This window comes from Onychomys torridus, chromosome 22 (genome assembly GCF_903995425.1).
Source record: "Onychomys torridus chromosome 22, mOncTor1.1, whole genome shotgun sequence".
NCBI classification, from domain to species: domain Eukaryota; kingdom Metazoa; phylum Chordata; class Mammalia; order Rodentia; family Cricetidae; genus Onychomys; species Onychomys torridus.
Window position 1 is genome coordinate 10,686,704 of NC_050464.1, and position 15,965 is coordinate 10,702,668.

General features: G+C 45.9%; 1 protein-coding gene across 1 annotated transcript in view; it reads left to right on the forward strand.

Annotated features, from left to right (window-relative positions):
* The window catches only part of Card11 (caspase recruitment domain family member 11), a 73,985-nt gene that overhangs the window by 17,077 nt on the left and 40,943 nt on the right, over positions 1–15,965 (forward strand). Inside the window, exon 2 of the mRNA XM_036172113.1 lies at positions 4,156–4,288. Within this exon, the coding sequence (XP_036028006.1) occupies positions 4,282–4,288 (7 nt within the window). The 5' untranslated portion in view covers positions 4,156–4,281. The remainder of the gene's footprint in view (positions 1–4,155; positions 4,289–15,965) is intronic.

Below are 15,965 nucleotides of genomic sequence, written 5' to 3' on the forward strand. Positions count from 1 at the left end.
CTTCCTCAGCTTCCTACTTTAGGTCCTGCCCTGACTGCCCTCCGTAATAAACTATGATCCAGAAGTGTAAGCCAAATTAACCCTCTCCTTCCCACACTGATTTGGACATGGTGTTTGTCACAGCAACAGACAGGAAACCAGGACATCCAACTTATTTTCACATATGACAAATAGTTTGGGTGTTCAAAATTTAAAGACATTTTCCTTAAAAAACAGTGAAGCCAGGGTTGGGGATTTAGCTCAGTGGTAAAGCGCTTGCCTAGCAAGTGCAAGACCCTGGGTTTGATCCTCAGCTCAAAAAAAAAAAAAAAAAAACAAGAAACAACAACAACAACAAAAACAGTGAAGCCCTGCTCTACCGTGTTTCCACTTCCAGAACTGATATCCAGAGGTGTGATGCACCATACTTTCTTCCCATCAGCAGAGAATCTGGATTTTTTTTCCTTCTGGGAGATTGTAGGATCTTCTTTTAATTGCTGGTGATGGGAACTCACCAAATGGCACAGTGAGGAACACCACATGCTCCACTGTGTTGCAATAAACATTCTAGAAGCCCTTTAAGTCGGGAGGTTGATGCTCATACATTCTGAGAAATCTTGAGCCTTATTCCTTGGTGCACTCATGCCCTGGTTTATTTTCCATCCTCAAGGGTTACTGAAATGGAGACATAACCCGTGTTCTCTCTCTGGGATGTGTGTTCATTGTTGGACCTTTGGCATTGACCTCGGCTTTCTTAGCTTTCTTCTTCGACTTTTTCTGAGACAGAGCTTCTCTGCGTAGCACACGCCGGTCTGGAGCTCACGGCCCTCCCCTGCCTCAGCCTGCCTGGGCCTGGGATCCCAAACCTGTCCTAAGGAAGCCCAGTCAAATAGTTGTTTGTTTTCAAGTTTTTCTCTGAGTTAATTCATTGGTCCCTTTTTACAGGTGTCTTTTACCAGTTTGTGTCTTGGGCTCTGTCTGATGTAGAGATTTTATATCAAGCCATCCTTGCTGCTCTCTCTGTTTACGCTTGGGTGGGAGGCAACAAAATACAAGTATATGGATTTTGCCTGTGATCTGATGGCCTTCCCTGTGGACCACCCCAAACTGGCCATCTGAGAATTTGGTTTAAGTCTGGCCTGAGCTTATATAGGAACATAGCCATTGAGAGGAGTTTTGTGTACATAATTTCTGGTCATAACCCTTTTAAAAATTTAACCCTTTTGTAACCAGTTCCAGAAACTGTATATTAGCTGAGTAAAATCAGAGAGACCTGGATCCACATTCTCTCCTCACACTGATGTAACCAACTTTTCTTTTCTTGGCACTGAGATGGCCAAGGTGACAATGTACCATCACTTCTCGAGTATTTCAGTTGTCTTTCTCAGTGCTGTGGACCAAACACCTGACAGGAAGTGACTCAATGAAAGCATGGCTTCTTTTGGCTCACAGTTCAGGTGATACTGTCCATCAGGGCCAGGAAGCCACCATGGTGGAACAGCTCCTGAACATGACCACAGGAGGCTGCTTGTTCACATCTCTGTAGATCAGAACTGGGGGAGAGGAGGATGCCAGCATTCACATCGATTTCTCCTTTTTCCTCTCTTTGTTTAGTCCATGATCCCAGTGCATGAGATTGCACCCCACACACTCAGTGTGCTCTTTCTCCCCTCAGCTAATCCTCCCTGGGCTGCCCCCACAGACATGCATAGAGGTGTGCCTCTCTAAAGCTCTGTGTGCTCCTCCGTCCAGTCAGGTGATGGTTTAAATTAACCATCACAGACACTGACATGCAAGGAACAGTCTGTCAGTATTAGGGGTTGTTGCATGAATCCCAAATGGTCTTATAATAAAAACCCAGAGCCAAATATTGGAATAAATGCTCAAAGATCAAAGAAAACAAGTCACAGCCACGTCTCACCTTGTGAACTCCTCAGCCAAAAAGGGAAGATCCTGTCTCCATGAATCCTCAGACTGAATGCCTCTCAGTCCTCAGCCAAAAGGCTCTCTAGTTCCTGTCTCCTCACATCTTATATGCCTTTCTCCGTTCAGCCATTTTACTTCCTATCTCAACCTTCCTAGTGCTGGGATTAATGGCGTGTGCACTTCCCAAATACTGGGGTTAAAGATGTGTGCCACCACTGCCTGGCTCTGTTTCTCTCCTAGAACTGGATCAATCTCATATAGTCCAGTGTGGCCTTGATTTCACAGAGATTCAGACTGATCTCTGCCTCACAAGTGCTAGGATTAAAGGTGTGTGCCATCACTGCCTGACCTCTATATTTAACCCTGTGGCTGGCTCTGTCCTGTGATCTTCAGGAAAGATTTATTTCTTAGATTACAAATATCACCACAAGGGATGGCAGCTTCCATCATTGAGTATGCCTGGAAGTCAAGAAAACAATTTATCAAAACATAGTCCTAAAACATCCCCCTGGCTTTGGGACCAAGTTCTCAAAAGTGATATTCAAACTTCCTAGATCCAAACCAGAATTCCCAGCATATCTGTTGACAGCCCTGTGCCTCACTTTCCCCAAATGATATTGATAAGGCAGAAAGATAGAAAAGCAAGGAAGGATGGTCGTACAAAACCCACAAACCTGTTTTCTCTTTCTTACAATTAAAACTTTCCTTATAACTAAAAATAGATCACTGAAAAAGCTCTTCTGCCAATCCAAAAAGAAACACATGTCCTTTAATGAAAAAGTGGGTGTATGGCCTGAGGATAGGGACCAGTGTGTGAGCCCCAGCACCCATGCAAACATCTGGGTATAGTGGTGTGTACCTGCCATCTTAGTGCTGAAGATGGGGGCCTATGTGAGTCCCAGTACCATGTGAACATCTGGGTATAGTGGTGTGTACCTGCATTCTCAGTGCTGAGGATGGGGGCCTATGTGAGCCCCAGCACCATGTGAACATCTGGGTATAGTGGTGTGTACCTGCATTCTCAGTGCTGGGGAGGCAGAAACAGGCAGATCTCTGGGGCTCACTCTCAAGGCAACCAAGCCTAAGCCATGAGACCCAGGCTACTGAAATACCCTACCTCAAAAAATAAGGAAGGCAGCTCCTATGAAATAGTGCTCAAGGTTGACCTCTGGCCTCCACACGCACAGGCACATACATGCAAGCACACATGAACAAACACATACACGTACACAAATATGTGTAGAAGAGTGCCAATCCCTTTGCTCACTAGCCTGAGGTTTCCTCAGCTCCCATGAGACACTCTGGTCTCAGGTCACCTCTTCCCTCATCACTAGCCACAGCCCAAGGCAGCCATGTGTCTGCTCCTATCCCAGCTGCACAGCAGAGAGACCATGGAGGGACCAAGGAGATGTGTCCTCAAGAGATGCATGGTCCTGCCACATCCTATAGCCAAAGACCTCTGACAGCTCATCCCAAGCTGCCAGACACTGGCAGGAACAGCTTCAGACATCTGGGAAGAAGCAATGTCACCAGTGATTAATGTTCAAGGCTCAAACTAAGCAAGCTCCTGATTATATCACAGCGTCTCATGGTTCTTGTCACTTGAAAGTAGCCCAAGGCCCCCTGGGGTTCTAGGAACCTATCAGACCAGGCGTACATCCTCTCTTTGCCTTTACTGGCTTTGAACCCCACCTTTCCTTCCCTCTTCTGGACCTATTTTCCCAGAAGAAAAGCTGAGCTCGCCCCTCAAAAAAAAAAAAAGTCACTGCTGGGCTCCCCAGCATGACTGAGCCCAAGGTCAGCAACGCCCATGTCAGTTACCATGAGAAACACCACCTTTGGGAAATTACAGAGCGTGTGCACCATGGCAGGTTCCTGACCAAGTCTGCAGCAGGCTGGAGGCCAAAGATGTAATTCATAGCCAAGGGAAGTCTTAGGGGGCCAGAAGGAGGCTCACCGGCCCAGGACATATGAATTTGTAGCTGAGTAGAACATCTCCATTCCGCAGGTCGCTTGAACATCTACCACATAGGCTGCAAGTGACCCCAGAGCTCCTACCTACCCATCTCTTCATCCCCTTAGGTCTCAGGATGTGTGGCCACTGGCTTTCTAGAACTAACCCCCTGCAGCTCACAATGTGAGACGCACCTGGGGTTCCATTTCCCAACAGAGAGCCTTTTAGATCCTTGAATGTTTTCCTTTCTCTCTGCCTCCACCCTTGCTCCAGCTTGACAATCTTCTTCTTTTCAGATTCTGGTCATATCCACTCCAGTTCCAACGACAGACTGGCCCCAAAGAGGACACCAGACATCCAGAAAGTGTGACTCTCGGATCTGGATAACAGTTCCCTGGCTCTGTTTACAGAGCACCGACCATATGCCAGGTACTAGTCTATCTCTTCTATATCAAAAAACTAAGATGGGGGAGTAATTAGCTGCTTTCCTGTTGCTTGGCAAAATGCCTGGCAAAATTGGCTTGAAGAACAAGGGGTTATGGTGGCTCGTTGCTGGAGGGCACAGTCCATCATGGCAGGCTGCAGTCAGGAAGCAGGAAGAGATGCATGGCGGTCCTCAGCTTGATTTCCCCTCCTTTGTATTCAGTTAAGAACCCTAGCCCCTGGGAATGCTGATGCCCACATTTAGGGGGGCTTCCCTCCTTAATTAGCCTCATCTAGACAGCCTCTCACAGATGTTCCCAGGGATGTGTCTCCTAAGCAATTCCAGGTCCTGTCAAGTTGTCAGTCACTATCAGCCATCACACAGAGGTGACCTAAGACTTCACATAGAAGAAAACAAAAGCCCAAGTCTGGAGGGTGGGGGACAGTTAAAGGAAAGCCCAGCGTGCCTGGAGTGTGGTTTGTGATGAGGATAGCAGGAAGGGATCTACAGAAGCCTTTACGGGTCAAAATTGAGCAGTTTTCTTCCTTAGTTGTTATACGTGTGTTTTGATGTGGGGGTGTGCCCATGTATGTATCACTGCATATGTGTATAAATGCATGTGGAGGGCAGAGGACAGCCTCTATATCGGTTCTCAGTCACCTTCCACCTCCTCTTTAAGACGGCATTTTCATTGGCCTGGAATTTCACCCCTTAGTCTGGACTGGTTAGCCTCAAGCTTCTTGGGATCCTCCAGCTTCTGCCTCTCATCTCCTGGATTATAGATGTGTGTTGCCACACCCAGATTTTTATTTAGATTCTGGGGAATCGCAGCTCAGGTCCTCATGCTTGAGAGGCAAGCACTTTACTGGCTGAGCCGTCTCTCCAGTTCCCAAGATATTTTTTAAAAGACAGATCTCTGTGCAGCTCAGGCTAGCCTCACACTTGTGATTCTCCAGTCTCAGATCACAAGTCTGCCACCATGACTGGTTAAGATCAGTAGTTGAATGCTTATTATAACAATGAGAGGAAGCCACAAGATAAAAACCGTGAATGAAAGAGGCTGGTGGCAGGCAGTGGTGGCGTGTGCTTTTAATCCCAGCATTTAGGAGGAAGACGCAGGCAGATCTCTCGATTCGAGGCCAGCCTGGTCTACAGAGCAAGTTCTAAGACAGCCAGAGCTACACGGAGAGACCTTGTTGAAAGAGAGAGAGAGAGAGAGAGAGAGAGAGAGAGAGAGAGAGAGAGAGAAGCAGCAGGCAGCTGTGCTGGAGTTTGTGTGACGGGAATTGGTCTTCCTGGAATATACTTCCTTGGTGAAGATGACCACTGTGGTCCAGGGTTAGACTTACCTGGAAGCCAGACTATGGGAAGGTTAAATCAGGTTTCAAAGAGCCCGGACTCCAGCAGGTTAGACACAAACCATCCATCTGCACAGGCTGTGAAAACCCAATCTCTGTGTATCAGAGGGAACATGTGAAGGCAGCATGCTTTCAAAGAACCTTAACACACTCCACTGGGGTGGTCCCAAGTGAGGAGGCTGGGTCAGACCCAACAACAGTATTTAGCAGGGAAAATAAACTCGATATTGAGTCTGTGATGTTTGATTCTTTTGAGACTGACCCACAGTCCTTGTCTGAGAACTATTTTGTACAGACTAACAATGTACATATAATATGCATATATGACAACAACAAAATGACACATTTTCTGTGTCAACAGCTATGATCTGGAGCTTCATCCATCACAGCCTCTGAATACACTTCCAGGATCACATCTGGCGGCTCTCCCCTCAGGAGGAGCAGCCCTTCTGATTTTTCTCTATTTGGGAGAAAGAGTGTTGAGGTTGGAACACAGGATCTCAGGCATGTTACACTGAGCCACACCCCAGCCCCTCACTGGGGGATTCTAGGCAGGTGCTCTACCACTGAGCCACACTCCAGCCCCTCACAGGGGGATTCTAGGCAGGTGCTCTACCACTGAGCCACACCCCAGCCCCTTACTGGGGGATTCTAGGCAGGTGTTCTACCACTGAGCCACACCCAGCCCCTCACTGGGGGATTCTAGACAGGGGCTCTACCACTAATCCATACCCACAACCCCTTTTTAATTCTTTATTAAATTATCAACGCTCAGCCTGAACTAATTGTAGATAGCCCAGGCAGGTCTTTAACTTGTGATTTTCCTGCTTCAGACTCCTAAACAGCTAGGATCTCAGACATGACTCACTAGGCCTGGCTTCAATGGAGCGATTTCTGTGAAGGTTCAAACATCCGGATACCTGGAACACTATGCTACTTCCGTAGGTTTTGTGATTTCCCTCCTGTGGGCCTCAGTATGCTACAAGGGCACAGTCTTGTGGCTTTTGTGTCTGTGACTGTCTCTCGCTGTGGAACTCTGAGCCCCTCCAGGAGGAGGAACCATAGCACTCACTGGATCTCACAAGCTGTTTGTCTTTTCCGAGCACCTCCTGATCCATGGTGCCTGAGCTACATGTGACAGGGGACACTCATGATATGTCAGTTCCCACGACACCACAGGTCTGTGACAACCTTGTCTCTGAGGCTGGAGGTCCCCCATCATGTCTGCTTAAGTAAGGTTTCACCCTAGTCATTTCCTGTATTGCTGACTGTCCTGCCATGCACAAGGCACCTCGGGAAGAGTCTCTCAATGGCACTGGGTGCCCTGTGAATGCTTTCACACACGCTGTGTCTCTGAGGGGCAGGAAACCATGCTTCCTAGACCCTTTCCTACTCAGCCCCCCGAGATGTAAGCGCTCAGCACCTGGCTTGCAGCTCTCTGCCTAGCAGGTCTTTGCACAGGGTCACACATTTGCAGTTCAGGGGTTTGGGCTGTGCATCACAGAGGACTGGCGTCCTGTGACTCAGGGTAATAAGGCACCCACTTACATATGAGCAGGCCCAGGGGCAAGGGAAGAGAAAATGGCAGGGAGACATGACCTCAGGTTGATTAAGTCAATGTCCTGACTTCATCATTTTTGTTGTTGTGATTAAGTTCCCTGAGGAAAGGCAACTTAGGGTAGAAGGGGGTGTTGTAGCTCACAGTTCCAGCTTACAGTCCACCATGGCGGGGAAGTCAAGGCTGGAACTCCAGGAAGCTGGTTACAACACATCTTCAGTCAAAACACAGAACAGTGAATGCTGCAGGTTTCACGTTCAGCTCATTTTCTCTCACAGGCCAGGACCTCACCCCAGGGAATGGTACTGCCCACAGCCAATTGGGTCTTCATTTCAATCCATCTGAATAAGAAAAAATTTCCTCACAGGCATGTCCACAGGCCAACCTGTTCTAGACAATCCCTCATGAGACTCTCTTCCCACATGATTCTGAAGTTGTATTCACAGCTAAAACCAACCACCATAGTCAATGACCAAGGAGAAGCTGAGAGCAGGGAGGGGTGGATAGAGGACGGTCATTGGGTATCAAGTTCCTGTTAGGCAGAAACAAGATGTTCCAGCATGCTATCGCACTTGAATGACCGTGGAGAACTGTTCTGTGTCTCAGAAGGCTGAAAGTGGCTTGGGGATGTCTCAGTGGCTAAGCATTTGGTGCATGAACATGAGAACCTGAGATCAGATCTCTAGCACCCACGTAAGTGTGGTGGCCCATTTATAATCCCAGCACTCAGGAAGCAGAGGCAAGGGATCCCAGGGGCAAGCTGCACAAGCCCTAGGTTCAGAATATATATATATGTGATGGAGAATAATCGAGAAAGACACCTGACATCAACTGGCTTGCACACGCACATACATGTGGAAATATATGCAAACACACATACACACACACAAAAAAAAAATGCAGTTTAAAAGCCTGTGCTGTGATATTGTTGTTTATGCGACAACAATGTATCATATGTGAACTGATTCCTTGATTTCTATGCCTTTCAATCCAATTTTGGCTCATCATAGAAAATGGGTATCTTTACTCACGCCTCTGATTTTATAGAATAAAGTCCCATAAATTCAGTAAATCAGTTTACTAGGGAGGCCAGTGAAGGAGTCCAGCAAGGACCAGACACTGCACGTGATGACCAGGAATGATGCATGTCCGAGGCTCATAGGGCAAGGACCTAAGTCATACATCAGGAGAGATGACCCCAGCCACCCCCATCTCATGGGACCTGGTGTCTCCCTGAGGCCTCATTGCACTGACTCTTCTTCTGTTTACTCATCCCTCTCTACCCCCAAAGCTGCAACATCCCTGGGCTTCTGCTTTTCCACAGTCCAGCTGGAGGCTGTGTAATTACTTCATTGCTGTCTTCTGATCCAGTTCCCTACACACACACACACACACACACACACACAGCCTCTCCTTGTCCATATATACAAAACTCAGGGTCTGGAAATTTGTGGGTACAATCTTCCTTAAGCCAGTGAATAACCAGAGGGATTTATCTGGCATTAACAAGGTTTTAGGGCAGTGGCTTTCAGAGAAGACGTGGTTAAGAGTAGATACTAAGGAACCCAAATCTCCCTGGATTTTGTCTTTGTTAACTTTTCACAAGTGTGGAGAAATGAAATGGCACATCCTTGACTAACCAACGGGTTGGAGAAGAAATCTCCAAGTTAGTTGCATCAGTGAAAACACAGCATCCTAGAAAATGTGAGATGCAGCCAAAGCAGAGCTCTGAGGAAGAACTATAGCTCTGCATGCCTGCACTCAAAGGGAAGAAAATCCCAAGTTAGCAAGTGATTAAAAACAAGAACTGAGGCAAATGGGTGTGAGATGGACAAGGAATGGAGAATGCCAGTGGGTCCTAGAGTTGGGACAGGGAGTGATTGTGTTTTGGTGGTGGTGGTAGTGGTAATGTTGGTATTGGTAGTGGTGCTGGTGGTGGTGCTAGTGGCACTGGTTGTGGTTGGTTGGTTGATGTGTGTGTGTGTGTGTGTGTGTGTGTGTGTGTGTGTGTGTGTTTACATGCACAGATGTTTTCAGGTGCATATTTAGGACTTCCTTTTTCATTCTCAGGGATGCTATCCACCCCCTTTGTGACAAGGTCTGTCATTGAACCTGGAGCTCACCATTTCAGCCCTAGGGATCTTCCTGTCTCCACTTCCCCAGCACTGGGATTACAGCCCACACCTCTGATTTTTAGTGGGTTCTGGGAATCGAACTCAGGTCCTCATGCTTGTGCCACAAACACTTTACCCTCTGAGCCATCCCACCAGCCCTTGGAGTGGCTCTCTCGACAAACCTTCAGCTACACTGAGAAAAGGAAGAAACAAAAAGGTGACTCTGATGACCAGCATTGGAACTAGAAGGGGTATTGTAGCTGACTTTACAGAGATCAAAAGGACTGGGGCGGAAGCCATGAGCAACTGCCACCAACAAAGAGCATGCCTTGAGGGAGGCAAATTCCTAGAGTGACACAGACGACCATGACTAGCTCAAGAAAAGAAAAGCATATAAACTGACCCATGGCAAAGAGTGATCCCATCAAAATCTCGATGGGTCTGAGGAAACGACTCCATCAGGAAAGTGCTTGGCATGCTTGTGTGAGGACCTGAGTTTGATACCCAGAAGCCATATTAAAAAAAAAAAAAAAGCTAGGAAGCTCTGCAGTGGCACATGCCTGTAGTCCAAGAGATGGGAGACAGACATGGAGACCTTTGGTGCTTGCTGGCTAGGCACCCTAGCTCACCAGAAGGTTCCCAGCCAGTGAGAGACCCTGTCTCATAATAAGATGGACAGTACCTGAGGGACAATGCCTAAGGCTGACCTCTGGCTTCCACACATGTACACACGCGCACACACGCAAACGACCCCAACACACAGAGAGAGGCCTATGCTCACACGCTGTAAGCTTGACTGAGCAAGTGGAATTTTAATACTGATTCTCCAAAAACTCTTCCAAAAAGTTGAATTAGAGAGAATACTTCCTAAGACATTCCTGTCAGGCTAGAATGATCCTTAACTCAGAACCAGACATCTCAGGGAAAGAAAACCATAGATAAATAACTCTTATGAATACAGATGGAGAATCCTTTCTATTTTAAACCTAGGAAATTGAATCAAATAGTGTGTGGGTGGGGGGGGAGAGGAGGGAGAGAGGGAGGGAAGGAGGGAGGGAGGGAGGGAGAGACTAAATGGGATTCATCCTTGGGGTACAAGGTTTAATTAACATCTGAAAATCAGTTCATGGAACATACCACGCTGATAGAATCTTAAAAGCCACATGATCATCTCAATAGATGCAGTAAAGTCTGATTTAACAAAACGAGAGTCGATGAGCCATTGATGACAGTGATGGTCAGCAAGCCAGGAGTGAGGAGGAACTTCCTGAATCTAATAAATGACATCTGTGAAAGAGGAGGGAGGGAGAGAGACAGACAGACAGACAGACAGAGACCAGAGAGAGAGAGAGAGAGAGAGAGAGAGAAAGAGAGACAGAGAGAGAGAACAGTAAAGTTGGAGTGCTTTGTCCCTAAGATCAGGAACAACACAAGAGTGTCCACATTCTTCCACTTTTGTGTACTTATGTGCTAGGCATAGCAATTAGGTATGAAGGAAAAATAAAAGACAAAAGAGCTGGTGGGGGATACCAGGAGTACAGTTCTTATCTAGAATCCCCCAGTGAGGGGCTGGGGTGTGGCTCAGTGGTAGAACCCCTGCCTAGAATCCCCCAGTGAGGGGCTGGGGTGTGGCTCAGTGGTAGAGCACCTGCCTAGAATCCCCCAGTGAGGAGTTGGGGTGTGACTCAGTGGTAGAGCACCTGCCTAGAATCCCCCAGTGAGGGGCTGGAGACATGTCTCAGTGGTAGAGATCTTACCTAGAAGGCTCAAAACCCTGGGTTCAATGCTCAACACCACAAAACCATATCCATTTTCATGTGCTCATACATACACACACAAACACACAAATGTATCCAGATTGGAAAGGCCTAAGTAAAAGTATCTATCTGATATGACATGATCTTACACACAGATAATCATAAAGCCCCTACTAAAGACCTACTCAAACCAATAAATGATTCCAAACAACATGGGCTTCCCAAAAGCTAGAGAGCACCATGCGTGGAGCTGTGCCATTCTGAGGACCATGACTTTACATATAGACCTTTGGGTGGCATTCAACACCCACACTGTAACACTTCCTGCAAACTATAAAGCATTACTAGACAAAATTAATGATTTAAAGTCAACACATGAAAATCAATTGTGTATTTGTACACCCTCAATGAACATTCCTCAAATGGAGTTAAGAAAGTAAAGCCCATTTATAATCATTGGAGTAATAAAAGTGTGTAAGAATAAATTTATCAAGGTGTATTTGCTGTATTAGTGAGGTTTCTGACATTGTAATGAAATTCCCTGATACATGATGCTTAGGAGGTAACAGGAGGTCACACTCCCAAAGAGTCAAGTCCATAATCAGGTGGCACACTGGTTTTGAATGTGAGGACAACACGTCATGATGAAAGGGAATGTCAAGTCAGAAAGGACAGAGAATGAGACAGAAAGGGAGATGGAGGGAGAGGAAGAGATGGATGATTTTCCACATCCTTTTTATCCTATGTCCCTAGTGACAGACCTTTGGATGATATTTGACATCCAAGCTGTATCATACACTATCAACTATAAACCATTGCTGAAAAAATTGAAGAAGAGGTAGATACAGGGAAAGGCATCCCATGTTCGTGGATGAGGGGACTTGGACAGTGCCCAGGTTGCTCTTCACATTCAGTGGCCTCACTATCAGAATGACAGCTAGCTTTTTTGCAGAATTTGACAGGCGAGGACCTGGGGAGATAACTCAGTCCCACACAAGTCAATTCCCATCACACACGTAAAAAGCCAGGCACAGCAGTGCACATCTGTAACACCAGCACTAGGGGGGCAGAGGCAGGAGAATTCCTGGAGCTCACTGGCCAAACAGCCTAGCCAAATTGATGAGCTTTGGGTTCACCAAGAGACTCTGTTCCAAAAACTAAGTGGAGAGTGATTGAGAAAGAGACCAAACATCATTTTCAGGCCCCACATGTACATGCACACACACACACACACACACACACACACACACACACACACACACACAAAGAAACTAACTAATGGATCCTAAAACTATAAGGGAGCACCTAATAGCCAAAGCTATGTTTTTAAAAAAGGAAAGTATTGGCTAGGCAGTAGTGGTGCATGCCTTTAATCCCAGCACTCAGGAGGCAGAGCCAGGCAGATATCTATAAGTTACAGGCCAACCTGGGCTACAGAGTGAGATCCAGGACAGGCACCAAAAACTATACAGAGAAACCCTATCTCAAAAAAAAGAAAGAAAGAAAGAAAGAAAGAAAGAAAGAAAGAAAGAAAGAAAGAAAGAAAGAAAGAAAAAGAAAAGAAAGAAAGTATTGGAAAACTATTTCCCAAAGCCAATGCCTACTACAAATCTACATGAACCTACATGGTGTAATGCTGTTATGAAAATATAGATCAATGGTATTAAGAGTCCAGGAACAAACACTGGCACTAACCAGCTGATTTTCAGAGTATCAAGGTCATTCAGTGAGGGAAGATTAGAACTTATTATTAAATTAGAACCAAATTATTCTTGGACAACTAGATATCTACACATGTAGTCATACACACATACTCAAAATTAGAGTTTTCTTTTAGAAGGAGGAGAAAAAATAAAGAGGAGGAGGAGGGAAGGAAGAAAGGAAGGAAGGAAAGAAAGAAAAATGCAGTTGGATCTTTTTGTTGCTTGAATGTGAAATGTCCCATGTAGGGCTCATGGGTTTAGACATGTGGCTCCATCTGGTGACGCTGTTTGGGAAGGCTGTAGAGCATCTAGAAAGAGAAGCCTTGACTGAGGAAGTGGGTAACTGCAGGCGGGTCTTGAGGCTTTATAGTCCAGACTCAATTCCTGTTCATTCTTTCCTTCCTGACTATGGATACAATGTGACCAGCTGGTCTCTGCTCCTTCACTGTGCCTCCCTACCATGATGGAATGATCCCCTCCAACTGTGAGTCAGAACAAACCCTTTCCCCCGCAAGGTGATGGTCAGAGTATTTATCACAACAGCAGGAACAGGTCCTTACCTCACACCACAAGCAAAACTTAATGAGATGTATCATAAGCTTTGATTTAACAAAAAATGTCAGTCTCCATTGCTTTGCTATTAGACAGTAGCTGTTTTATGAATGCTGAAGTACAAATGAAAATGTTCAACAAATTGGACTACATCTGAATTTAAAAGTTATGGGCCAGAGACTTGGATCAACAGGTGAAGGTGTATGCCACCATGCCTGTCAACCTGAGTTCAATCTCAGGGACTCATATGGTGGAAATAGAACCAACTCCCCCATGTTATCCTCTGACCTCCACATGCATACCCTGGTATACACTCACCCACATACATATGCACGCGTGCACACACACACACACACACACACACACACACACACACACACACACACACACACACACACACATACACATACACACACACACACACACACACACACACACACAATTTTGCAAAAGAATTGAAAGTATATGCAACAAACATTGTCTTATAGACAGTGAGAAGATTATTGACAGGAGAAAACACTTGCCAGTCAGATACCTGATGACAGTCTTGCACACAGAGTTCATGATGAACCCCTGCAACTCAGTAATGAACAGAAAGAAACTCAATCTTAGAGTAGTTTAAGGAGCTGAATAGATAATTCCTCTACACAAATGGCCCACACATGTGAAAAGGCATTCCGCACCATTAGTCATTAGGAAAATGCAAATCAAAACCACAATGAGATGCCATTTCACAACCTTGGGGGTGGGGATGGGGGATCAGCTATCACAGAGAAGTCAGAGAGAGCTGGATGGTGTTACCAAGAATGTAGAGAGGTCAGGGTCCTCAGGTGTCACTAGCACCAATGAGAAATGGCACCCATTGCTTTGCAATTCACTATGACAGGTCCTCAAAATGTAACACATACATTCCTGTGCCTGGGGGGATGGCTTAGTCGGTAAGGGTACTTGCTGTGAAAACATAAGAACCTGAGTTCAAATTCCTAGCATGAGTATAGAAAGCCAAGTGTGGCAGTGTTGTGGAGTTGGAGACGGCAAGGTCACTGGGTCTTGCTGACCACCAGTCTACCTCCAGGGTCAGTGAGAGATCCTGTCTCAAAACAATAGAGCAGGGAGTGGTAAAATGGGGCACCCACCATCCTCCTCTGGTCTCCACAAGTGTGTGTGTGTGTGTGTGTGTGTGTGTGTGTGTGTGTGTGTGTACCTACACACATGCATATGTCACACACACACACACACACACACACACACACACACACTCACTAAGTATTCTTTTAAAACATAGAATTTCCATACAGCTTAGAATTTCCAGTTCTCTGTATCTACTCAAAGGAATAAAAAGCATATATCTACACAAAATCCTGTCCATGCACATCCTGAGCAGCACTGTTCATCAAATTACTTAAGATGGTAGAAAGAACTAAACATCCATCAGTTACAAAGAGTCAAACAAACTGTCAACCCAACACAAGGAACAACTATTTGACAGTGCATGTGTGTTCATCTGTGTGGGGTGCACCTGTGTGCATAGGACGACTCTAGTGTCGTCTTCAGGTTCTGTCCACCTTGGGTTTTTTTTAGACAGGGCCTCTCACTGATCTGGAACTCACTAAGTAGTCAAGGTTGGCTGTCCAGCGAGCCTCAGTGATTCATTGTCTTTGCCTCCTCAGAGCTGGGATTGTGAATGTGCACCACTATGCCCAGTTTTTTTATGCAGGTTCTGGAGATCAAACTCAGCACCTCCTTTGACTCCCCAAGTCTTGACTGACAGTTTGGGGAGGAAGTGCCTACATGATGTCCTAAGTGGATGAACCAAGTCACAGCAGGCTCGAAATCCTATGAGTCTGTTGTGCAGAAAAGGAAAATTTGTATGTGTTGACAGTTTTAATTATAGGCACAGTGTTGAATCACCTGAGAGTCTCAATGAGGGATTGTCTAGATTGATTTGACCTGTGGACATGTCTAAAGGGAAAATGTTTAGATCACATGAATTGCTGTGGGAAGAGCCATTCCCTGGGCTTGGGGTTTGAACTGCCTTAGAGGAGACAAAGTGAGCTGAGCCCTCGCATGCATGCATTCAGCTCTCTGCTCTCGACTACGGATGTGATATGATCAGCTGCTTCAACTTCCTGCTTTGTCTTCCCTGCAATGATGGACTGTGAGCCGGAATCCTGAGCTAACATAAACCTTTCTCCCCTAAGTTGTTGTCTTGTCAGGGTATTTTGTCACAGCCAGAGAAACAAAACTGGGAAGCTATGGAAACAGAAAGTACATTAGTTGTTGGAGATGTAGGAGTTGGAGGAAAATGAATGTCTGGGGTTTCTTTTTGAAATAACGAAAATGTTTTCAATTGATTGTGGTGATGGTCACACAGTTTGTGAACCATTGAACTGTACACATTAAAAAGATGAATCACATGGCACATGAATTATAGCCCAATAAAGAATGCTGTTTTGAAAGAAAGGGGGGAGCCAGGGAGGAAGGAAGAGAAGGAGGGAGGGCAGATTGATACTTGCTTCAAAATGATAGAACTTTGAAAATAGTATGAAAAAAAAAACTGTCCACAAAGGATTACATATTTTGAATCTGTGCATAGGCAAAACCACAGAAAGCAGGCTTGTGGTTGGAGATAAAGACACT